The 27,434-nt window shown below is 39.1% G+C and overlaps 1 protein-coding gene across 1 annotated transcript in view; it reads left to right on the top strand.

The window, feature by feature from the left end:
* The window catches only part of LOC126195402 (long-chain fatty acid transport protein 1-like), a 332,742-nt gene that overhangs the window by 232,924 nt on the left and 72,384 nt on the right, over nucleotides 1–27,434 (top strand). Inside the window, exon 4 of the mRNA XM_049933995.1 lies at nucleotides 12,466–12,694. Coding sequence (XP_049789952.1) covers nucleotides 12,466–12,694 — 229 coding nt within the window. The remainder of the gene's footprint in view (nucleotides 1–12,465; nucleotides 12,695–27,434) is intronic.

The following is a 27,434-nucleotide window of genomic DNA, read 5'->3' as shown; positions in this document are numbered from 1 at the left end:
ACCACTTTCCATGTGTCCTTAGACTGCAGCCTCAACAGCCATATATGCGCCCACGACGCTGGAAGTTTGGCAAAGCCGATTGGACACTTTTTTCGTCTCTAGCGACATTCGCTGACCGTCACTTTCCTAGTGTCGACGATGAGGTCACACATATTACAGACGCTATTCTTACAGCTGCGGACCGTTCAATACCACGCACCTCCGCATTGCCCCGGCACCCCCCAGTTCCTTGGTGGAACACGGCATGCCGTGACGCAATACGTGAGCGGCGACGTGCTCTTTGCGTTTTCCGCCACCATCCTACTTTGGACAACTGTATCCGCTATAAGCAGTTCTGAGCGCGATGCCGTCGTGTCATCTGCGATAGCAAGAAGGAAGGCTGGAAATTCTCTACTAGCTCATTTAACACCTTCACTCCCTCCTTGGAAATTTGGAGTCGGATTCGACGGTTCTCAGGCGCACCTAGTTTCTCCCCGGTCTCTGGGCTCACTGTCGCGCATGATACATTAGTGGACCCCGTCACAATTTCTAACTCATTGGGTCAACACTTCGCTGAGATTTCGAGCTCTTCAAATTACCCGCCAGCGTTTCTCCCAAAGAAACGTGCAGCGGAAGTGCGACCTCTTGCTTTCTCCTCTCAAAATCGCGAAAGCTACAATACTGTTTTCTCCATGCGGGAACTCCAACATGCACTCTCTTCTTCTCGCTCCTCCGCCCCAGGACCGGATGGTATCCACATCCAAATGTTGCTGCATTTATCATACCATAGTCTGCGTTACCTCCTTCGCCTTTATAATCGAATTTGGACCGATAGTACTTTTCCCAGACGATGGCGGGAAGCTATCGTCGTTCCTGTTCCGAAACCTGGAAAGGACAAACATCTCCGCTCTAGCTATCGCCCCATTTCTCTCACGAGTAGTGTATGTAAGGTTTTGGAGCGTATGGTGAATTGCCGTTTAGCTTGGTGGCTGGAGTCCCGCAGTCTTTTAACACCTGCCCAATGCGGTTTCTGAAAGCATCGTTCTGCAGTTGACCATCTTGTTGCTCTCTCCACTTATATCATGAACAATTTTCTCCGGAAATGCCAAACAGTAGCAATATTTTTTGATCTGGAGAGAGCATACGATACCTGTTGGAGGACAGGCATCCTCCGCACACTGTTCTCTTGGGGCTTTCGAGGTCGGCTGCCCCTTTTTCTTCATGAATTTATGGCAGAGCCCACATTTAGAGTGCGGGTGAACACCACTCTCTCCCGTAATTTCTCCCAAGAAAACGGTGTACCCCAGGGCTCCGTGCTGAGTGTTGTACTGTTTGCCATTGCCATAAATCCGATTATGGATTGTCTCCTTCCTGATGTCTCGGGCTCCCTCTTTGTGGACTATTTTGCAATCTACTACAGCTCTCAACGGACCAGCCTTCTTGAATGACGTCTTCAAGGATGTCTCGATCGCCTCCACTCTTGGAGCATCGAAACCTTCTTCCGTTTTTCTCCCAGTAAGACTGTTTGTGTTAATTTTTGGTGAAGTAAGGAGTTTCTTCCACCCTCCTTACATCTAGGACCTGTCAACCTTCCGTTTTCGGACGTCGCTAAATTCTTGGGTCTTATGTTTGACAGAAAACTGTGCTGGTCCTCTCACGTTTCCTATCTTTCGGCTCGCTGTCTGCGATCCCTCAACACCCTCCGTGTCCTGAATGGTACCTCCTGGGGAGCGGACCGAGTGGTCCTTCTCCGCCTCTATCGCGCCTTAGTGCACTCGAAATTGGACTATGGAAGCATAGTTTACTCCTCTGCTCGGCCGTCTATTCTTCGGCATCTCGACTCTATCCACCACCGTGGATTATGTTTAGTGTCTGGAGCTTTTTACACCAGCCCTGTGGAAAGCCTCTATGCTGAGACTGCTGAACCTCCGCTGTCCAATCGGCGAGCAGTCCTTCTGAGTCGTTATGCTAGCCATCTGTCTTCCATGCCTGCTAATCCGGCCCATGACATTTTTTTCGACGCCTCCTTGGATGTAGGGTATGCAGGCCGCCCTTCCTCCCTACTACCACTGGGAGTCCGCTTCCGTCAACTGCTCCATTCTCTTTCCTTCAGCTTTCCTAAAACCTTCTTGACAACTTGGGGCACAGCACCGCCTTGGCTCCGTCCCCGGATCTGCCTGCTCCATGACCTTTGTCAATTCCCCAAGGATGGTACCCCTTCACTTGTTTATCGTCGGGCATTTGCTGCTCTATGTGCACAAATGAAGGAAGTCACGTTTATTTACACTGATGGCTCGAAAACATCGTTAGGTGTAGGGAGTGCCTATATTGTTGGCGACACCCCAAATCGATTTCGGCTTCCCGACCAGTGTTCGGTTTATACTGCGGAGCTTTACGCTGTTCTCCAGGCTGTCCACTACATCCGCCGCCATCAGCGGATACAGTATGTTGTCCAGATTCTCTCAGCTCTCTCCTCAGTCTCCAAGCTCTGTACCCTGTCCACCCTGTGGTCCACCGGATTCAAGACTGTCTGCTCTTGCTCCATTTGTGGGGCGTCTCTGTGGCGTTCCTCTGGCTCCCAGGACATGTTGGTATCTGTGCCAATGAGGTGACCGATATAGCGGCCAAGGCTGCAGTCTCTCTTCTTCGGCCAGCTATTCGATCGATTCCCTTCGCCGATCTACGGAGCGTTTTATGTCGTCGTGTTGTTCTTTTATGGCACGCACATTGGTCGACACTTCCTCATAATAAATTGCGGGACGTGAAAGCTCTTCACTGTGCTTGGACCTCTTCCTCCCGAACGCGTCGTCGGGAGGAGGTAATTTTAACTAGACTCCGGATAGGGCACTGTCTTTTTAGCCATCGACATCTTTTAAGCGGCGATCCTCCCCCACTCTGTCCCCACTGCTCTCAGCTGTGGACGGTAAGACACCTTTTAATTGAGTGCCCCTATTTTACTCCGTTACGCGCCCGTCTACAGCTGTCGCCTGATATATCGTCCATTTTAGCAGATGACACGCGCTCGGCCGATCGCGTTCTCGAGTTCATTAGTGCCAGTGCGATGACGTCAGTCATTTGAAGCTCTTTTTGGGGACAACCAACCCCTTTCTGTAGTGGATTTTTAAGCTTTCCTTCTGCTTTTAGTTTCTCCAATTTTTTGAGTTTCGTTCCCATTGCTGCTGCCTCCCATTTTCGTTTTTTGCTGTTTTCTAAGTCACAGACCGGGCGCTAATGACCATAGCAGTTTTGCGCCCTAAAACAAAACAAAAAAATAAAAAAAAATAAATAAATAAAAAAAATAAATACTGGTGAGAATATCAAGTGGCATTAGCTGGTTAGGAAGAGCCAAAGTTATGTGTGGTATTTAGATTCATGAAAGCTCATCCAAGATCGAGCAAGCAAGGGTAGTTGCATGTTATTTTCATTTCATTTTTGGTATGATCTTATGATCAATGCATGTCTTCCTGGCTATGTTTCATAGAGTTAATATTCTAGGATGTTGATTGTTCTTGACCCATATCTCCCTTTTTCAAAACTTTGCCAAGTTAATTAATGCTAGTGTATATCAGTAACCTGTTCTTATTGGATGCTATTTTTGTCATGTGCTGAATTAAATATTATGTTGTCAATGATTGACACTATGCACACTGAATAATTCTGGAATAAATTTTGTGTTCATTTGGGTTCAAATGGCTCTAAGCACTATGGGACTTACGTTCACTTGGCCCAAGATTTTAATTTACTGTTATTGTCTCCTTTTCGCATTTAGTGTATTTAATTGATTTTGCGAAGGCCGATACCCTTGGTTCAGTTACCAAAGCAACCTCTTTCATATTATTAAATCTGCTACATGCCAGTTATTAATTTAGAAGCAGAGTTCATAGGGAAATGAACTGCCTCTCAGTATCCCAGCTGATGCAGGTCCAATAGCTTTCAAATAGGACTGCATTCAGTCTTGGCTGGCTTTTCACAACTGGTACAGAGACAGCACAGGTCGAATACATTATGCCAAAGGAATGATGCTACCGACAGAGCTAGGAGCATTTCTACTCTCTCTGGCCATGTGTGTTACAACAGTTTGAGACTCCCATCATATACTTAGCTGTGGAAATTCTGCATTGCTAAACCATGTAGTAACACAGTCAACCACTGATGGTAGAACGTCAGTTGCATGGTTCTCTGCCAGTGCTACTGCAGTGACCACCGCAGAATTACCTTAGAAGTGACCCGCATACCCCTTCCCCCCAGTTTCAAAGCAGGCTCAGGCCCATTGGGAAAATTTGTTCCTCCAAATTTCAGGATATTGCTGAACATGTGAATTACTAAAACAAATAGGGTACTACCATGCTTACAATTTTGCTCCTGCATGATGTATGATGAGTGGTAGACCCAGAATGTTCCTTCATTTTGTTGAAACCGTATGGTCAACCCATTGGGTTCGTGGGTAATGGACTGGGAGATTCTGTAGGTGGATGGCTTTCTCCTGGTGGTGGACATGTGCCACATAAGCCAAGGCCATGACTATGACTCAAGTTTGAAATTCCCATTACCATTGATTGGTGCTGGTATCAACTGCCATATTGCTGGATATGTTCGAACATCTATTCTTTGCTAAAACTCCCATCATCTGCAGCTAACAGCTTGTTGAAGGAACAAAATATGGTGGGATTGAGAGTAGCATTCAGATAGGTTAGCTTCTTTGCTGGCAGTATTTTGAAAAAATTGCCAGGTAGATACGGCAGAGGATAAGTTTGGTTAAGAGCCATAGTCCCATTGTTGTTGCTGGTAGACAAAATTTTAGTCTTAGGATGTCAGATTGAGTCCTGTTTGGCAGTATCCCACTGTCCAATAATTCCGATCATTCTATTTCCATTGAGGTCATACACTGAGTGCATTCAGTGATGATTCTGAAAATATGGTGTGAGGGTACAAAGACATAAATTAATAATTCGGGAGTTTGTATAACATCTGACCCCATAATAGCTGATGTAATTGAGAAATTGTGGCTAGTCCATAGGCAATCAAATTTAAGTTATTTTACTATGGTTAGTCTGAGTATTGAGTTCATTGCATTTGGATTTATTCTTAGAGTGCTCCTGGGGCATTGCGCATGGCAGATTAAGACCATCTTCTGATGAAACTGTATCATCACAAGTAGCCGTAGAGTCAACAGCACCATGCATTGCACCGTGGAGCCCCTCCATGATGGAGTTCCATAGCAATGGTCAACATTGACCTAAGAGTGTTTAATGAAGTAGAGGTGGATTCTGCCAAAAACTTTGGAACATTTCAATCGTATGTGTATTACTAACAAGTTGTAATTTGAGTTGTGAATTTAAGTCTGTTTGTAATCAGGCAGAGGCCTGATGAGGAGCTACTTGATTGAGAAGCGGCAACATCAGTCAGAAAAACTGACAACGGCTGGGAGAAGGGTGTGCTGACCACATGCCCCTCCATATCTGCACCCAGTAACATGTAAAGGCTGAGGATGACATGGCAGCTGGTCGGTACTGTTGGGCTCTTTTTTTTTTTTTTTTTTTTTTTAAATATAAAAAAAACAGTTCTTCATGGTGAAAATTGATTTTCAGTAAGAACTTCTGGAAAAAGTGGGGTGTTCTGTCAGCTGAAGGTAAAAGTGTGCCTCAAGATAGCAGAACTCTTGCAATGCGTAGGTTACAAGGATGTCCCCTGAGCATCAGCCCGTGTCTGTTCCCCTGAGAAATAGCTTCATTTGCATATCCCTGTGACAGTTTGGGCCACCATATAGGGGAGTACTGTAGTCTGCTCCTTCTGCCAGTGGCACACCTCTTCCACTTTCTTCGATACAAGCCTTATTATGTGAAGATGTAAAAATTTATCCCAAGTCCCCTGTTTCATTGGTTACGTGTTTACTACTTAGTACTTCTATCTGCTGTTACTGTCTGCTTCTCGAGTTACTTTCTCTCTTCTCTACATTGGCCTATCTCTTAATCTTAATGTATATAAGTGAGAGTGGCTTGCTCACTTTGTCCTGCCACTTTTACTTTCTTATTCCCCTGCCCCTCGCATAATGGTAGTAAAGTGTCCAACACAATTTTAAAGGATCAAATATGCCCAATGTGGACAACTGTTGTACAAGTAGGGAGCTGCTGCTTCACTTTTACCAGCAACACCATATTGACCCATTGTTACAGACCTTGGTAATGAGCATAAATCATCTTTAGCTTTTCCCTGCAGAGTGTAATAGCTTGTCAGCATCACTCATTGCCCTACACAATACTTGGGAAAGTTGGAATTCCAGTGTCTCATTTGCTCCTGCTACTCTAAGTCTTATGTGTTCACATTTTACTCTTGGTACCACACTGTTTGTAATGTTTTTGAAAAATCCTGCACATATGCATCATCTCCTTCCCCCCCTCCCCAAATTCTGGGTTTTGCCATCTGAAATAGTGATGGCATCTTCTGTGCATTCATTACTCCCTTACTCTCGTGTGCTTTTTGAACTGTACACTGCCACTGCATAAGGTAATAGTGTGTCCCAGTCATTATGTCGACTTTTGACACACTGGCTCAACATCTTCCTTGTCATACTGTTGAATCTATTTGCTTCTACCATTTGCTTGGAGGTATAAAGCACTTATTTGTAATTTATAAATTCATAAAAAATGACAAAGCTACTTTGATAGTTTTGACATGAAGTTATTACTTCAGTCCATAATCAAAGTTTAGTCTCCAGTGTACAGAACTTCAATAAACAGTTGTCAACCATGGTTTGTGCCATTGTGTTGATTTGTTGATTTGGGATAGCTATCATTTCTATGAAGTATGAAAAGTGATCTATTGTTGTTAACACATAAAGATCCCCTTTCAGCATCTGCCAAAAAGGACCTAAGATGACCAACCTTACTATCTCAGAATTTCTGGCTTCTGTTTAAACAATACAAGGCCAAAGTTTTGTTTGTTTACGTAACACTGTGTCATAGAAAATGAACTTTGGTTCTGTTTCAAAAAACTTGCAGACCGCATCACCTGCTTTTGTCCTGTGCCATTCTGTGATGTGGAACCTCCTCATTGTCACATACAATGTCTGACTGAGGCCTCTGTCATTTTTTTGTAACTCATGAGGTTGATGAATCATCTCAGAATCAAAATCACTGCGTTTTGGCACTCAGCACATTAAATGACTGGATGAGTCTTTTAATCCTAATAACTATCACAATACTGCATGAACTGTCATAACTTCGAATTTTCTCCAATACATATAACATCTACAGTGTGCTATGCTGTACACAAGAATCAAACATAATTTTTTCCATTATAGAGTAGTTATTTTCTGCTCTATTCAATTTTCATAAGGCATAAGTGACCAGATGTTCTACCCCATCCACTTGCTGGCTTAATACACAACCACGCACATGACTGCTCGTATCATGGAACACCACAAATTCTTCTCATAATTTGGGAAAAATAATATCAGTCCAGTGTGTAACAATTTATTTAACCAATTAAACACACCCTCACACTCCACTGACTGGTGAAATTTCACCCATTTCTTCAATAGATAAATAAGCAGCCATCGCACTTCTGCAAATTTTGGCACAAATATCTAGTAATAATTTGCCAGGCACTAGAAATACTGCAACTATTCTTCCATACATGCTGCTAGAAAAGCCTGTATGGCTTTTACAGTCCTGGAGACTGTCTGGACTACCTTGTGACTAATTACATGAGCTAAATGCTGTGTTTCTTCCAGTGGGAAGTGACAATTTCCTGAACTGAGTGTTAGCTGTGCCATGCAGAACAAATTTAACACTTCTCATAGCCATAATTCATTCTCCTCCATGCACTTTGCAAGGGCGATTACATCATTTAAGTACACCATATATTGTCTAGGTTTCAGTCTCCATCATACCCTATCTAAGAGGTGCTGGATGGACAGTGGCTGGTGCATTTTTCAATCCAAACAGCTTAAGGTGATACTCATTATGTCTTATCAGGATCATAAATGCTGTCTTTAGTGATCCTCTGGTGTTAATATACATCTAGTTGGTAATAACCATTCTGTATGTCCATGGTAGAAAAATGTTTGTTATATTCAGGATTGGATAATTATCCATAACCATATGCTTGTTACAGTACTGGCAGTCACATCGAAAATTCTATGCCTTTATTCCACTTGCATTTTTTTTTCAGGACACTGCCACTCCCCAGGGACTGGTACTTTCTTCAGTAACACTGTCTTGTAACTGTTGGTTAATCAATTCTTCCCTCACTGGTTGCATGTGATGTGGTACTGATAGGGCTTGTGATACACAGGCAATTCATTCCCAGTGGAGATTCTGTGCTATGTCACTGGCAAAGACCTATGAACATGAATAACCAGATCCTCATATTCCAACAATGACTGCTCCGTCACCGTCATCTCTGTTTCTTCCAAATGTGCTACCTTCTCCCGTAATGCAGCTATACTGGTTGCTTGCATGAGCTTATGGTATGAATTTTCTCTAACTAAATCATCTCTTGTAAATCTCCAAATTGGTAACTGTCAATTCCTCTAAAGGTTCCATGTCCACCAGTCCCAAAATTATATATCCCCATAAGCACTCCTGCTCACTGTGTAACTTCTGTATGCAATGCTTTATTTAATTGCTCATTATTTTATAGCAGTTCCACTACATACAATATGTTTGTCAGCTTATTTGTTCCTGTATTCACCCACACTAGTTTTCCCATATCTTGTGGTATGTTATCACACAAATTGATCATTAGTGGCTGTGCATGTAGTCTAAGTATTTCTTTTTTTGTGCCAGGTATGTATCTTGTGACCGTTTGGTACTGTCAGTAGTTTCCCCCACATGTAACGATGTCCCATAGAGTTCTACCATGCACTGATCAATATCATTTCTGGTATGATGTTCAAGCAGGACACCTTACTCTAAGACTGGTCTGTAAACATTGCCCATATGAGGCAAATTTTCAGTGCAAGGTCAGAAATTTTATGCCTCAACCCAAAAACTCAACACCTCTGATCCGAGTCAAGGCACACCACTTTCACCCACTCCACTTAATGTACATTGTGTTGGGCTCAACCTCCTGTTGTCAATGGATTATAGTCTTTCCACATATTCCTGTGAACCCATGTCCAATAAAAATTCATGCTTCCTTCCATCCACTAAACTCAACTGTGCTACTGCACACATTTTGGCTGTTATTATGTTTACTGGGAGTGCTACATGGTGGCTCCAGAGCCACTATTGTTTGTTATTATTCTCATCCTGTGTCAATGTACGACACCCCATCATAGACTTTTTGTCTGCAGTCCCATTCTGGATGTGTCACTCGCCCACATTTCTTACACTGCAGTTCATAGCATTCCTGCCATATGAAGCCCGTTCATCCACATCTGTAACATCTAACTCCCACAGTGAAAATCCCTTCGTATCCCAAACTCGAGTCACCACATCTCTCTCTTCTATTGTGGACACAGTTGCTATAGCTTCAGCTATGTTCTTGGGCAACTAAGCCCATACCTTCCATGACGCATCATCCAGCAATCCCCACAAAAAATGAAGTCTTTACCCTTTGCTCTGCCTCTTGCAGAATGGATACTGTCAGTGCTACCATTCTCCGTCAACAGCAGATGGTATAAAAGACATGAAATAATCCATGCTGTATAACCTAACTACACTATACTAAGTTGATTTAGCTCTTTCATTTATTTATAGCCAAGAAATCCCAATTTAAATAATTGCTCATAAACTAGAGGATTGCATGGAACATTGAGTTGCTTTACTATGTATGATTGTGTGGTGGTATATTCCTGTGATCTGAAACCAACTCTGTCAGCAAACTCTTGGGGTACTGTCTGTTTAATTTGTAGTCATATCCATGAGATAATGGTAATACTTTGTATGAACAAACTAAGAGGCGAATTGAAATGTTAAATTCAGGATCCAGAATTTACAGATGCACAGCTACTGATGAACTAATCCCACACTTGTACAACATTCACTTTCAAACAGTAGTTTGTTTTGATGAGATATTTACTAGCCAGTATTAGCATGAATAGCATCTAAATGTTGATGAGAATTAGAAGGTCCCAAGTCACCAGAAAACATGTGACAGAAGTTATTATAATATTGAAATATATATAGGTTAAATGCTGCAACTTACTCACTGGGTACATTTACCTGCTGTTCCCCTGCTATTCCTTAATTTCCTTTCACTTCTGTCAGTTTTAATTCACAATTTCTAATTACCTGCTACACATCTTCAGTAATAAAACACAGTCGTTCACTGTATGTACCTGTATTGGTTCCTTTCATTTTCACTCATCACTTTTCAAAAGTAATTTATAACACTAATTAGTATTGGTTGCTTTAAATTTGTGTTAATACAACATTTTATTTATGTTTCCTTTTCATCTGATTTGTTTGATTTGATTTAATTTTTTAATTGTTTAATTGTCCAGTTTTATCATACAGCACAAATTGTCACAAATTGTGCAATAGGTATTAGACAGGACTAGTAGGATATTGTTCTGGAATATGTTTGGTTATATGTGACATCCCTCTGGTACAGTCTGTACATTCTTGTTCTGTAGCAGTTTGACAGTTTCAAAGAGGGAGCCCTAGTGATGCAGTATTGCAGTGTTTCCTGATTTCCGAAAAGCATTTGGCTCAATACTGCACATATGCTTATTCTCAAAAGTATGATCACATGGGTATCAAGTGAAATTTGTGACTGGATTGTGGATTTTTTTGGTGGGAGGATACAGCACATTATCTTGTATGTAGAGTCATTGTCAGATGTAGAAGTAACTTCAGGTGTGCCCCAGGGAAGTGTGTTGGGGCCCTTGCTGTTCATGTTGTATACGAGATCATCCACAAAGTAAGTTCCGTTTCTATTTCTATCTGCGGAAGCACTACAATCACAGTTCCAAGCATGCACAGCAGTTACTCTGACTCAAGGAGAAGACATATACGCCATTTTCAGATTGCTGCTGCCGACATGTGCTTTGTAGTGCTTCTTTATAATGTCAGCCGTAATTGAAAATGGTGCCGTGTGTGAAATCAGATCTGTGATTCATTTTCTAAATGCAAAGAAAGTTAAAGCAAATGAAATTCATCGGCAAATCTGTGAAGTTTACAGACAAAATGCTAAGAGTGATTCAATGGTTAGAAGGTGGGTCAGACTGTTCAATGAAACACGTGATCAAGTGCATGATGAAGAACGAAGTGGATGCCCGTCTGTGGTTACTAATGAACTGGTTCACACAATTGAAGAGAAGATTGAGCATGACTGTAAGTTTACACTAATTTTTCAGTACTCCATCCTGTTAAGGCAACAAATTATTCTTAGTGCTCTTTATTGTGTTGTTAAAACATTTATGCTGTGAGTTGAGTGGCCCAGAAAATGATCCTGTGTCAGAGCAGAGAATGGAACTGTGCATAGGATGCCTGCAGTACTGTTCTTTTGCTAGTTGTAGACTTTAATAGTCTTAGAACATAGCTCATCGATTATAGGTCTTTTTTTACAAGTTATTTACCAGTGTGTGTCCCATTTTAAGTCTGGCTGAACCCACAGACCTAACAATTTTGTCACATTTACATTTTATAGAGGATAATTTTTTAATCTTACTTAAATAGACATTGTCATCATCTTATGACTTAGTTATGGCATTAATTTGTAGCAACAAGTTTAATTTGCTTTTAGCAAAGCATTCATTATTTTAATTTCCTGTGTGCCTTTCTCCTTAATGATGAGGTAATCGCCCGCATCTCGTGGTCGTGCGGTAGCGTTCTCGCTTCCCACGCTCGGGTTCCTGGGTTCGATTCCCGGCAGGGTCAGGGATTTTCTCTGCCTCGTGATGGCTGGGTGTTGTGTGATGTCCTTAGGTTAGTTAGGTTTAAGTAGTTCTAAGTTCTAGGGGACTGATGACCATAGATGTTAAGTCCCATAGTGCTCAGAGCCATTTGAACCATTTGATGAGGTAATTACGCAATTTTACAAGTACAATAATATCTCAGTAAATCTAAACTAAATAAATTGATATAATTTATATTTGGCCAGACAACACAATTAAAGATAAGGACTACATGTTACATTTGGATGGACAAGTTATAGCAGCTAGCATTGGAACTAAGTGATATCTATATCAAGAAGTTAAAGTGTAGTGCCTCTAGAGTTTTCTTGATGAGAGGCAAACCTTAGTTTATCTTTGATTTTGAGAAATTGAAATATGACAATATGTAGTGTCCAAAATCCTATTAGTTTCACTGAGTAATGCCTTTCCTTACTTGTCTCATTTTTCAACTTTCTTCTTTTTTGTGTCCTTCCCTACAATTACCAAGAAAGTATTACACAGCTCTGAGAATTCTAAACTTTAAGAGAGATGATTATGTGCCTCATTTATATTTATATTATATTTAAAAAAGATTTTAAAACTGTTTAGTGGTTAAGTGGCTAAGATTAAATGTGTAGTTTCTAATTGTCATTCAATGATAGCTGTTGAAGATATAATGGGCTCAATGAGTGCTCTCCGTCTCTACAAGTTGTGTGAAGATGACAGTCAGCAAAAATTGCAGTCTTCTGAAGATCTTGGCACTGCTCTGAAGACTGCAAGTGGGACTCAACCAGTGGAGATTACAGAAGGCAGCTCTGGTGATAAGCTTGTCTACATATACACATCGGGTACTACTGGACTTCCAAAAGCAGCTGTTGTCACAAATCTCAGGTTTGTTTTTATCTGCCTGACATAATAAAAAAAACAGTTGGTAATGTAAGGCGTTTATAAATTGGTGCACTGAAAAGGTGAAGAGTGTTAGAAAGGGAATATTAGACTTACATAATTATAAGCATTAGATATCGAGTTTTCAAGAATTAGGGAAATGTGAATCGCCTAGAAATCAGATACGACAATGTGTGCATAGGTAAACTTGTTATGAAATGTGCTTTCATTGGTGCAGAAATACAAACTCTTTAGTCTTTCTGACAGTGACTGTTGTTAATCATTTTTATAATGTATTGTGATCTTCAGCAAATCAACATAACACATTGCCATCTGTGACCTTCACCTGATTTTGAATTTCACGATTCATATTTCACTAATGTGTATGGATCTCTATTATGATACAGTCAAGATTAAACACAATATTAATATATATGCAGGTAGAATGTTAAGTGTGAATGAAGCTCATTAAGGGAGCCAACTGAAATCACCAAAGAAAAGATCTATCTTGTCCTGGGCAGTATTATGGAAAATATCTAATTGCTGACACACTAGACAGAAAACAAGTTGGGCATCCGAAACCAAAGGAAGGAGACTGGCTATTCAGAATGTTTTGCTTATGTCTGTCCATGTATTTGAACACATAAGTAGATGAACTGTTGTCAGACCACCTGTTGAACAGTTTAGAACTGTCAACAAATGATGTGGGCTGTCTTCTAACTATACAAATGCAGATAACTAACTGCTCTGCAGGAGCCCTAGATCAAGTCATGGAAGTGATGGAAATAATTTTTTGTAATCTCTAGGTAGATGATATGTCAGTTAATCACCTTCACGGAGATAATACCAATCCTGGTGGGTAAGACTAAGTATTCATGAAATGTCTCAGAGAAGATCGGATGAAGAAGATAATGGAGAACCTCATGAAGCACTCAGACTCACTGGACAGTAGCTGTGATGGCAACAGGATTTCTCATGTTTCCCCAGAAGTATATGAAAAAGGATGTGAAAGGTAGCATGAGTCAGCTGGCAAGAGACAAAGCTTCAATTTGAACATCAGACTCTGCAGTACATTAACTGTGTGGAAGTCTGTTCCAAACATAGTTAGAGAGCACTGCACACTATTGTGAACAGTTGTTAGGGATAAACAGCCCACCCTCATTTTTCTTTCTTGTGTTCATTGACTGGCTGTTCACTTTAAATTATGGCATGCTGTCAGCAACAAATCACATGATTGTGATGAGAGGATAAGACTATCCAGATTATCAAATAAAGTAGATGTCTGCATATCCAACACCACACATGTCCATGATGGTGCTTTCTTTTATTATTGAAAGTAACCTTATGGCTGAACTGAGTTGCTCTAAAATATTACGCCATTAGACATGTAAAATAATAATAATAATAATAACAGCATAAATGTATCTTAGGTGCTGTTTGTGAACAATATTTTGATTATAAATGTGGCTTATTTCTGCTGCTACAGGTGGTTAGAAATGCATGCCTTCCATCTAGGATTTTTATCTATCCTCAATTTTCCAGTTTATTAATCTTGCTACAGTTGTAAGGGTGTTGAAATATCATTTCTACCAAAATTAGCCACAGGGAACTGAATGTACTGTATTTCATTGACTGAGTGTCTGCATACTAATTACGAACATGGAACTGATTCCTTCTGATAAATTACTTGTCATAGTAGCCACTTCCTGGCCTTGGAATGTAATAATTACACTTGTATATTCTATAAAAAATTATCTTTGAATCTGCCTTTTAAATGCTGTGATAGGTAACTGATCTTCATTAAACAGTTGCTTTAGGCCTCAAGACTTGAGGCACTTAAAGTATATGAGTCACATTAGTATGATATAGCATATAAAGAAATTTGCTGCTTTCTGCAATATAAATCAGTGTGAAACCAACAATCTGATTTTCTTACTATTTCTTAATGCCATACTTTGCCTAACCTGGTCGAAACAACCAAATCTTTTAAAATAAAAATAGATACTCAGTCTTTGGAGTTTTTTGTCAAAATTATCTTGTTTAACAGATAAACTATTCTTAAAGCAAAGTCGTGATTGCATAAGTTCCAAAAATAATCAAGTACACCATTGTATATTCACATCTTAAACTGATTACATGGGTAATGTGATACTGACTTGTAATAGCTGCATCTTCTTCTACTTCTCTTTTCTTCTATACATATATCATCATTGAGTATTACACATACTCTCTCTCTCTCTCTCTCTCTCTCTCTCTCTCTCTCTCTTAAGGCCTGATGGATAGTTGTAAGCCTCCTCTTTCTTCTCCTTGGTTATAACATTGTAGCCAGTCTAGTTTGTGGAGTAATGGTCATAACTGAATATATTCACCTTGGTTCATAGATTTAGTAGTACATATCATGAATGACTATTTACCTAATGTTGTTAATTATTATGCACTAATATTGTGTAATTTAAACATTAAAAGAGTTAATAATTTAAGCCAATTTTTATTGATTGAATAATTCACTTATACCATGATTTTTTCATTCAATAAAGTTTCTTACCCACACTGAAAAAAGCTGTAAAATTTCATTGGCCCTGAACATTCAATAAACACAGTTCCTCGTTTCACTAGATAGGATACCAATAAACTTCGTTATTAATCCATATAACAATAATGAATAACTAAATATGTGCTTGGCCTCATGAGTACTATAACCTCACTGTAATTAGTCTCACTAAAAATTACATCTACTAAGCACTCTGACTCAAATCTTCACAGTGACAGACTTCTCCATATTGAATATTAATACTTTTTATGGCCTATATGTTAACTTTTTGCCCCCATAACACCACACATGTTCAGCCTCACTGCATGGTGCTGTGTAACTCCCCCATTGCTTAACTATCCATTAAGGTAATGAATTTTTTAAGATGCACTCAGTTATGTCAGGATACAGAATGATGCACAAACCTTGCAAGAAACTTCCTAAAATGTTAAAACTACATCAAGTAAGGGCCTGTTTACAAATCATATTAGTGTAATGTATGGTACTCTCACAATGGGCAGGTTATATAAATGAAGAAATGAATTTCTAAGAAAGTGTACAGAAATCTTTATTAACCTTACTGATATTTGATCACAAATATGAGTCTTTATATCCACTTATTTCTTTATTTTATTTATTCCGTGTTCCATGGAACCTTACAGTGATAAGTTCATCATGGATATGAAACGTGTCAATATTAAGATTACATATGTATTAAATAACAATTTAACAATGAAAATATTCATTTTTTGAAAATATAAGATAACTGGATGGATAAAAAATTCACTCATCAAGTGACATGAGGAGAAAGATATGCAAAGATATTGAAGTTTGCAATCTGCAGAAGGATTGAAGGGGAAGGAAGAGGGGTGAAGGAAAAGATCTTGTGAGATTTAGGAAGTGGGGAGAATTCGGAAAAGTCACCCAGAACCCTAAATCAGGCTTAATTTTGATATGATTCATGTCCATGGTGAACTCATCACTGTGTGGATCTATGGAATACAGAATAAATAAAATAAATAAATAAATGGATATAAGTGCTTGTATTTGTCTGGTAAGTCTTCCCTGACCCAGGGTTCAGGGCAACTTTTCCAAATCATCCCCATTTCCTGAACCTCATCAGTCCTTTTCCTTCACCTCTCTTCTTTACTCTTCAATCCTTCTGCCAGAAGAAGGAGCCACTGGCTCTGAGAAGTTTGCAAATTTCAATACCTTTATATGTGTGTTGTCCTACCAACACTCATTGAGTAGACTTCTAAAATAACAATTCACTGTTTAATCACTGATAGGCACGGTAGTGGACTGACAAGGCAGCCAGTCCACAGTGAAGTAGCCGAAAGGGCACACGTACACACACGCCGACTGGCGCGAAGTCTGGAACAGGATAGGTGATGAATGTGATAAAGAAAAGAACGTAGCTACTAGAACACTTAACTTTTATATCGTCCTTTGGTATACAGCATTCTTGATGATACAAGTGAGACTCTTTAGATTCATGAAGTAACTAATGGCGCCTTGCTAGGTCGTAGCCATGGACTTAGCTGAAGGCTATTCTAACTGTCTCTCAGCAAATGAGAGAAAGGCTTCGTCAGTGTAGTCGCTAGCAACGTCGTCGTACAACTGGGGCGAGTGCTAGTACGTCTCTCGAGACCTGCCGTGTGGTGGCGCTCGATCTGCATTGCTGACAGTGGCGACACGCGGGTCCGACATGTACTAATGGACCGCGGCCGATTTAAGCTACCACCTAGCAAGTGTGGTGTCTGGCGGTGACACCACAGGCACAACAAAAAGACTGTCAAACAACTATGCTTTCAGCCAAAAGGCATTCTTCTGAATTACTTAGCACGCACGCACACACACACACACACACACACACACACACACACACACACACACACACTACACAAAGCAGTATGCTGTCTAATTAGGACTTTTTGCCATAAGCTAACTTGTTTGAGTCTTTTTGTTGTGCCTATCTGTGACTCATCGCCTCCATTGTATGGTGAGTAGTGATCTATCTTTTTCCTAATATTCTCATACTTTCATCCTGTATTTTCTGTTGTTTAAATTGCTTTTGAACAGATATTACAATGGAAATAACCACTGATTATTATTTTCTTTTCTCAGTAGCAACATGTTTACAACAGTTTACAGTCATAGTTGTCTTACTACTGGACAATCAGTTAAGTGATACAATTACGGTAAAAATACATATGCACACTATGCATGAGAATAACAAGATCTATATCAATAGATTATCAATAGATTGAAAAATCAGTCAACCAGCTGCAAATATTTGCACAGTTGCTGTTTCGCAGCCATGTTTAAGATTTTAAAATACTTACATTAACATCTGACAAACAGTGAAAAATAGTGATGTGTTCAGAACAGTTTTGCAGGTACTTATAGTTGTTCTTATACTGTTGGGCAGATAGTTCTGCAGCACAATTACTATAAAAATATCTTTCCGTACTACACAATGACCAAATGAAATAACTAATCTACATGAATAATATGTATTAACATTTGACAATTGTGAAACTGTTGAGATATGTTTTAGGTAAGCTCTCTCTCACAATTTCCTAATCTACATGAAATATGTATATTAACATTTGACAATCCTGAAATTGTTGAGATCTATTTTAGATAAGCTCTCTTTAATAAATTCCTAATTTACGTGAAATGTGTATATTAATATATGACAATCCTGAAATTGTTGAGATATATCATATGTAAACTCTCTTTCTCAAATTCCTCAACAGAGTAGAATGAATGAAGAGACATTGACAAAGTTTAGTTTTGAAAAGAGATTCACTACTCCTTAAGTTTTTAAGCCCAGTGGGAAGAAGGTTGATAATTTTTTGCACCAACCTACTTAGCACCTCTCTGCGCCAGAGATTTTTTAATTGATAGTGACTATCATTCTTATGTATTTTGTCATGGATGTGAACTGCTGAGTTGTTTACAAAGAGAATGGGGTTCATTATCACAAAGCACATAAGAGAAAATTTGTATTGTAAAGCAGTTCAGATTCTTTATTGGCCACTGATCACATGTAGAGACTGGACTTTACATTGATATACATTAACAATCACTATATTAATTGCTGTTCACATTACATATATAAATAATTAATCTTATGTTAACCAGTTGTACAGGAGTGTAATCATAATCCTAAAACTCTATTTCTACACTACTAGTATCCGAGAATTCTCTTAAACTGTAGAATGGATTGTTTGTTAACCAGTTATACAACTAGTTTAGTTTGTCATTGATATATATATATATTCCAAGCAGTTTTATGGATTTTGCTTTTATGACTTTTGATAGTCCCAGCTGGAGGTGTTGAGTTTTCTCTGGATTGCACAGTAGTTTATCCGATGAGAACCAGTTTAGTATTAAGGAGAACGTCCAGTGATTCTGATGTAATCTTAACATATCTTGATCTTTGGTGATTAAGGTTGTGTTGTCTGCATAGCAAGTAACTGAAGCTCAACATAATGCAGCAAATTGTTAATTGCAGCAATGAAGAAGAATGGACCAAGAACGGAGCACTGAGGCACACCAGATTTGACTATCTTCAGGGAAGAATGCCTATTTTGATTTGACACAGACTGCATTGTGTTGGTTAGATAAGAATTAATTGTTTTGAATGGTGTATTATTCATTCCATAAAACTGTAGTTTGACCAGTAATAGTCATAGGGGATACAGTCAAATGCCTTACCCAAATTGCATAGCTCAAGAGACCATATTCTTATTTTCAAATGCAGTTAATTTATGATTAACAATTACAAGAAATGCTGTTTTTACTTGATCAGAAATCCATGCTGCCAACTACAAAGAAGGTTATGTTTTTCAAAGTAGTTACTAAGCTGTATGTGAAAAATTGCTTAATATATTTTGGAAAATATTATAACAATAGAGACTGGTCCATAGTTCTCGAGAAGATGCTTTTCCCCCTTTTTTTACCTAGGTGTAACTTTTGAAAATTTTAGCTGGTCAGGGAAAACTCCAAATTCAAGGAATTTATTCATAATAAAAGCAAGTGGTTTGAAGATAGTGTGTATTGTCCTTTTTATTGTGTAGTTGGATAGCCAGTAGCAGCCCATGCTTTTCGAATTAGAAAATTTTGAAACAGTGTTTACTATGTTTATGATTGTGACTAGAGTCCAGTGGCATTCCTGTCCTCTGGAAGCTGATAAGCAAGTATATCAATTGCTGATGCGTTTGAATAGTTAATATAAATTCATTTACTGTAGTACTAAAGTATTTACTGGATGAAGCAGAACATCTTTAGTTTGGATAGAAGTGGATGCTTGTGTTATAATATCACAGGTGGCCTTACATTTGTTTGGAGCTCATTCTGTGTAATTTTCATAGGAAACTTGTTTGGCAAGTTCACATTTTAATTTATAACATTTTTTACATTTCAGGAGAGCTTTGTGAGAAATGTTGTACTGCTCTGTGCCATGTTTGCAATTATTTTTATACATGTTGTGCAGTTAGAGCTTCTTTTCCTTGGTATCAGCAGGGTCATCAGTGTACCATTTCAGCTTTTTACCTTTTCTGTTTGCTTTAGAACTTTTCTTTTCAGTAGTGAGCAAGAGTATCATAACTCAAATATATGTCCTGAAGCAATGATTAAAGAGAGCTTCAACAGTTGATAAACAGTCGACCTGAAGGCCTCTTCCTCTTCCTTGTTCCGTCGTTTGTAGGTCTTCATCACTGTGTTCACTTGCCTAGGTGAAAAGCCATTCTTCAAAACTACTTTTTGCAAGTATTCAAGTTCCGCTTGAAGACTGTCGGCGTCAGAGATAGTATGGTCACGGTGGAAAAGGTTTTGAGAACGCCCATTCTTTGTGCTGGATGGAGGGCTTCAGGTCGACTGTTTATCTACCATTTATTGGGAATATTTCTTCACAGATAGGCAGAATATTGAGAAAGTATCAAGTGAGAGTCATCTTTCGCACTCCTTCTACAATTTCATCACTGGTGGCATCCGTTAAAGATGTTTACAAAATTCCATGTGAATGCGGCAAATCATATAGAGGGCAAACAACACGAACTGTGCAGGAATGCATTGTGGAACACCAACGGCATACTCGCCTTCTCCAACCCACCAAGTCCACAATCGCCAAACATTGTATTTCCACAGACTATTCCATGAATTACGACGACACAAAAATTTTGCCCCATACATCAAACTTTTGGAGACCGATTATCAATGCATCTGTGGAAATAAGATTGTCTGACAACGGGACTCTCATCAATCGAGATAACGGTTATCAGCTACACTCTGCTTGGAATCCTGTTACAGAGAAACTTCGTAGTCGACGTAGTTATCTGCATAAAGATGGAAATCGATCTGATACCGATACGCCAGGCTTTCACAGCAGAGGGCGCGAGGTTCAGTGCATGGAGCCGTTATGAACGCGCACGCTGAGTAGCGCATGCGCAATGTCACCTCAGTACGGCTTTAAATAGCAGAGCTCAGCTCATATTCGCCAGTACTACTACAGTGGCACTCCCTTAAGATGGCCAGAAGGCTCTGCGCCGAAATATCGTGGCAGGACGTTACTGATATCCGGCAGTTCTCCTGTGTTTTTATGGAACTATTGGGATATTGTTAGTACAATATAAATTTAATGATATGAGTAGTTTAAAAAGTTTTTGAGTTGGGCTCATCTGAGTCTGACAGCTCTGTGTTGAAATCACCACATACTGTAAATTTGTTTTGAGTTTTAAAATTTTCTCAACATTTCTTCAAATTTCTTAAAGATAAATTAACATCACCATTTGGGAATCAAAACAAATGGACAGTTAGAATATTCTGGTTGACCACTCTTATACAACTAAATGCTCCATTTAATTCAGAGGAGTATGAGCTTACATCTATTTTAGAAAATGTTATATATTGTCTGATAAATATTGCAACTTCTCATATTTCTCCAATTTCTGTGCATTATAACTGCCAGAATGTACTCTTTAGGTATGAAAAAATCTGCTTTTTTTCTGTAAGGCAGTGTTCTCAGACACACAATAGGTCACATTTTTATATCTCACAGAAATGCTCCAACTCTAATAATTTAATTGTAATACTTTGAATGTCGACTTGCATGATGGTAAGTAATCTGCATTTGTTTTGCTTTTCTCTGTAATCCATAAGGAACCTGTTTTTTGCATGTGTAATGATTCTGGAACTAAACTTCCGCAGTTTTCTCAAAAAAAAAAAATAAATAAATAAATAAATAAATAAAAAATAAATTGTGTGTGTGTGTGTGTGTGTGTGTGTGTGTGTGTGTGTGTGTGTAAGGGTAAGGGGAGGGGAGGGGACTGGACTCTACTTGGCTGTGCAGTTTGTTGAAACCATTCTTTTCTCAATTATTCTGTTAACCTGTTTTCACAGAAAAAGTTTCCCTTTGTTATTTAAATACAGAATATGTTTTTGAAAGTATTCTTAGTTGGCTAAATGATATGTGACAGTTGGTTCTTGGACTTGTTCTACATATGAGTGTAATCACACCTCAGTGATATAATTGCTTCAAATCTCTTGATATTTGGTTCCATCAGAATCCTCCCTTATAGTTCACACAATTCACAGGAGTTAATCATAGAACATTTTGTATCTCTCTGCACTGTCACTAATATCTTTATTTTATCATTCAACAATTTGATACCTGGTGCTTTCTGCTTCTCCTTTCATATTTTCATCACAATATCCTCTATTGTAAGCAGTTAGCACACTTAATATTCTAAATTTCTAAGACATTTTAAGAGATTTTAGTGTGTGAATAGTTAAATGGGACAGACAGCATTTGTATACTGTAAGCTATTATTGGACAGTCTAATGTGTTTTCTCACACAGTTGATAACTGTCCACATTCTTAGTGAAAAGCCACATTTCAGGTGCACGAACCAGTATAGTCATACAAATTAGCAATGATCTGATCAGGTGCATCTTCAGGTTTTGGCGGCGCAAAGACTGTTCCATTAAGTTTCGGGTGTGCAGCCGCAAGAAACCTCCTTCTTCTTCTAATATTTCGGCTGTATAACGTTCAGCCATCTTCAGAGATGCAGTTATAATGCACAGAAAATGAGAAGTTGCAATATTTATCAGACAATATATAAAATTTTCTAAGATGGCTGAACGTTATACAGCCGAAATATTAGAAGAAGGAGATTTCTTGCGGCTGCACACCCGAAACTTAATGGAACAATCTGATGAGGTGCCCGTTTGTCTTGGTTTTTGTCATATGCTTCTCAGCCTGACTCAAATCGATTTCAGACACTATATTAATGACCATTGGTCTGGTATACCAACCAGTCAGAGTGTAATTTTTGGTGTTTCTTGTGCGGGTCTAGGCAAACATCATCACTGTTCTCAATGTTTGCCTAACATAATGCACACAATTAAAACGTGTTTTAACAAATTGGAACAATTATTTATTGTAAAAAGTCTGTGACTAACAGTGTTTTAACAAAGAATTAAGTGTTACAAAGAAATGTTTACAAATTCAAGAAAAATTATATACAAACTTGGCTGGTAACCGACAGCAGTTAAATCATAAAACACTGGACCATGCCACAATTAGGATAAATGCTGCAAACATTATTGTGTAATGTTAATGGATAGATAAAAAATCTATTCACCAAGCGGTGACAGGGGAACACATACAAAAGAATTTGGGGTCAGTGGCTCCTTCTTCTGGTAGAAGAATTAAAGGGGAAGGAAGAGGGGTGAAGGAAAAGGACTGGATCAATTTAGGGAAAGTGGTACAGGTTAGGAAAGTCACCCAGAACCCCAGGTCAGGGAAGACTTACCAACAGGATGAGAAGCAAAAACTGATTGTTGGGGAATGCACCAGATGAGATTTGAAAATAAGAGAGTTTAAAGGTGGAAGACAGGGTAGTATGCAAGACAGAGATTACTATTAAGACATCGTGCATGAGTTAATAAGAGTGTCTTAGTAGTAATCTCTGTCTAGCATACTACCCTGTCTTCCACCTTTAAACTCTCAGGTTTTCAAATCTTAATCTGGTGCAGTCCCCAACAATCAGTCTTTCCTTCTCATCCTGTCCAGTAAGTCTTCCCTGATCCGCAGTTTTGGGTGACTTTCCTGACCTATACCCCTTTCGCTAAACTGATCCAGTCCTTTTCCTTCACCCTTCTTCCTTTATGTTTAACTCTTCTACCAGAGGAAGGAGCAAATGGCTCTGAAAGCTTGTAAAAGTTAAATCTTTTTGTGTGTGTGTCCCACTGCTGCCACTTGGTGAGCAGATTTTTTTTATCTATCCATTTACATTACATTGTCAATAATTGATTAATTTCATTGTTATAAACATTTTTGTGTGTTTCTCAGTTACATATGTCAGTTAACAGTGGTAAAAAATTACAAATAATCTCTATAAATCCTGAGACTGAATTGCTGACTCAGTACGTACCTTTAGAAGGTGAAATGTGCAGTTCTGCCAATAGGCACTTGCAAAAGTAAAAGTGACATACTGTCTTAGCTTTCAGAACTAACAGTGAGTCCCTTCCTTGGAGAGGAGAGAGGAATTGATTGGGGAAGGTTAAATATGAAGGGCAGGCCACTCAGATGCCAAGATGTGAGAGACACACTTGGACCTATCAAATGAGAGTCCTTTGTCTTAACCATGGTGACACCTAATTCACTGTATCAGTTGAACTAAACATGTAGTTTCCTCAGTAATTAAAAACCGATCATACCAGCTGTTAAATTCTAAAAGAGGAGAATTGGGGGCTCTACTTCTTGCCATTCTGTTTCCCATCCTGGAGGTAAACACTATTTTGTATCAGTGGTGCAGCTTCTTCAGTGCTGATCTCCTTGTCCTTGTCCTTTTAATTAGTAGGGCCTGAAGGCTTATGAAGGGGGTTGGGGGGAGGGGGTTCATATCTGTGTCCTTCATAATCTTTTTCCATTACTTCAAAGACAGATTTTTCCTGTGGAGGTGTGTTGAGCAAATATTTGAAAGACTGGAAGCCAGCTGAAAGGAGTTGATTAAATAGTTCCATTTCCTTATAGCTGCACTTAACTGTACACAAACTTAGAGTCAATCTGAGCAACTTCCCAGTCATACTGGTGAGCAGTATTCTGCAGCAGAAAACGAAGTGAGGGAAGCTGCTCTAAGCACATTCCTGAAGAGCCTTCTGCAAGCTAACAAGGTTAGCTCTTGACTGCTGTTTCCTTGCAGTGGGCACGAAAAGTAAATGCTCCCTCTGAAGTCACTTCCATGTTTTTTGGAGTTTCATTGTGCCAGTTTGGCCAAAATATGGTCTGATCTGTTGGTATGCCATCCAGTGTGCTAGATGGAAACAAAAAACTTCTGTTTTAGTAATGCTGTGTTTGAGTCACCTTTTGATGAAATATACCCAACTTTCACATTTCTTGATTATCCTGCTGCAGTGCTAAATTGCAAGACCATCTATAATTCTAAAGTCTGAAACAGCTTAAAAGCCACAGATATCTAAAACAAAATTAGTGACATTACACAAAGCCTTGTGGCACACTGTTGTTGAAAATACACAGTCTGTCCTACTTATCTTTTCTCCCAGGTGCACTTTAAACTGTTGGTTGGTATGCACAATACTGAGAAAGTTAAGTAGTTTCTTGCAGTAGACTGATTCATGAATTCTGTGATCAATGTTTCAGCAAGTCAAATGATAGGCATCAGCTGCCAGCCTATTGTAGCTCTTGCTCGAACTTGTAGTAAAGTTATTTGTTTGATAAGCAGTTTTTGAACTGTACTTCATAGTGATATTAGCTAGTACTGTTCTTGAGGAGAGCTATCTCTATGTATCTTGCAGGTGCAGTTTAATTGAGCATTGATGGCAGTTTTCCTGTGAATAAGATTTTGTTGTAGTAGCTGAGAAGCCATATCTGTACAACTGGGCTGGTAAATACAGGAAAGAGTCTATCAAAGCATTTATGCAGTTGGTGTGCTTCAGTCGAGCTTTTAATTCAATGACAGTGAATGAAGCTGAGTACCATAGATTAAATTTGCAAACTTTCCTTGACCTTGAATAGCTCTTGCCTTATTAGAAATGCTGTGTCTTTGTATCCAAGGGTTGAAACTTTTGTTAGCCTCAAAAGAAACAGAAGCAGTTTTCATTTTTTCAGCTGGATGCATTCATAGTCTGTGTTTAAATAAGTTTTGCTGTTATTGATCAAAGTCAGATCTTGGAGTTATTTTTTATAATTTTCTTTCTTCTTCTCATTCAAATAGTTGAATAGTTTTGAGGAAGGCTTCGCATTTCCTCATGTTTTTAAATATTGCTTGGATAAATTTGGAGTAAAATTGGAGCAGACGGAGTGTTTTCACATAGGAGGTTTTAAGTCTAGGAGTAAGAAGCCTAAGCTGCCCTTTTTTTATTGTTGTCATTTGGGTTTAAGGTGTCCAACATCTAGGTTATTAGCACACTCAAATATTGTTTGTGGACAAGTTGACTAAAAAATGACACTAAAAAAATGTTCAAATGTGTGTGAAATCTTATGGGACTTAACTGCTAAGGTCATCAGTCCCTAAGCTTACATACTACTTAACCTAAATTACCCTAAGAACAAACACATACGCCCATGCCCGAGGGAGGACTCGAACCTCCGCTGGGACAGCCGCACAGTCCACTGACACTAATCATTCGTATCCATTTGTTAAAACAACACTAATAACCACAGGAAAAAATGATTTTACATGAAAGAACCAATAATGAGATATCATCATTGGCAGCAGCGGAAGTGGTAGCAACAGTAGCAGCAGCAGCATCAACCAGTTCAATCACTTGGCATCCAACATAGGACCCCAGCAAGTTCTTCCATTTCTGCCAACCATGAGCTTGTTGTTGCCAAGTGAATCCTGTGTCTGTCATAATTCTGTCCCATCTGTCCAGAAGTCTATCCCTTGGTATTTTTTGGTAAATTGGGCTCCAAGTTAGTATTTGTTTTGACCATCTACCGTCCTTTCTTTCAGTGACATGATCATCCCACTGCCATTTCCAGGTATTTAATCTTAATGATTTCTGATACATTCGGGTATCTACTGCTTCTTTATTTCTTTGTGTATTCCAGCATTGATCTTTCCATTCCTCTTTTGAGTTTTTTAACAATGAACTCATTCAATGTCCATGTCTCATGGCAATAAGTTATTACTATTTGTAAATATTGTTCAAAAACAGTTTTGTTCAGCTCTGTCAACATCCTAGACTTGGAAATTGATTGCACTCAGCAGTGTTTTAACAGAGAATCATGCTAATTCCAACACATAAAAACTGATAGCAGATAACCCTGCACATTCCAAAACACACAAACTTTTTTCTTGCTTTTTGCCATTTCGTCAATTGAAACACAAATTGGTGGGCACCACGCAAACTTGATGAGCTCTGTTCTTGCATCACTCATAGTTACACATGTAATTGGAAATTTGTGGTAAGGACTGTGGGACCAAACAGTCCTACACATGTAATACATGGAAAATATACCACTTTTGAAATGAATGAAGCATTTAAGTAGCCCTATACAGTTAGCTGTAAAATGTGGTGCACTGTTAGTAGTACATCATAATCACCTCATACTGGTGGATTTCCTCACTGGAGGAAAAACCCATGCACCATGGGAATGTGTCCAATATGGAGATGCATTAATAGCATTTCATTCTGCTCTTGTGAATGAAAGGAACGTGCCATGTTTGAGGGATTGGCTTCACCAACCACAAGTTACGTGTCTCTTCCAGCCATGCTTCCTCTTCAAGGGTCTTTTTCATCAACAGTGAGATCATTGCATCTTGAGGGAATTCACACTGAGCCACTGCAGTACTGTGCAGGCTTCCTTGGCTGCTGTCCCTATCACTTCGTTGCAACTACTCTCATGTGCCCTGGAACCGAGCAGAATACCAGCTCCTTCCCTAGGTAGAGGAGAGTGTCTCAGAAGTTACTGAGACATTTTTATGATAAATAAATACTCTAGGTAGCTTGCAGTGCACCCAGGGACTCAGAGCAAAATGGAAATTTTGTAGATCAAAAATGTCTCATCTGCTCCAGTGCCCTCAAGATTACATGAACCTCTGCAGTGAATTTGTTCAGTAAGCATATCTTGAGGACACGATCAGAGCAAACCACAAAGTGGCCTTATTTTCCTCCTGCCCATACCAATCAATGTAGACTGGTATATATGAGTATTCCTAGTGCTGGTTTAAAATGCAG

This window comes from Schistocerca nitens, chromosome 7 (genome assembly GCF_023898315.1).
Source record: "Schistocerca nitens isolate TAMUIC-IGC-003100 chromosome 7, iqSchNite1.1, whole genome shotgun sequence".
NCBI lineage: Eukaryota > Metazoa > Arthropoda > Insecta > Orthoptera > Acrididae > Schistocerca > Schistocerca nitens.
This window is presented reverse-complemented; position numbering and strand designations above follow the sequence as displayed.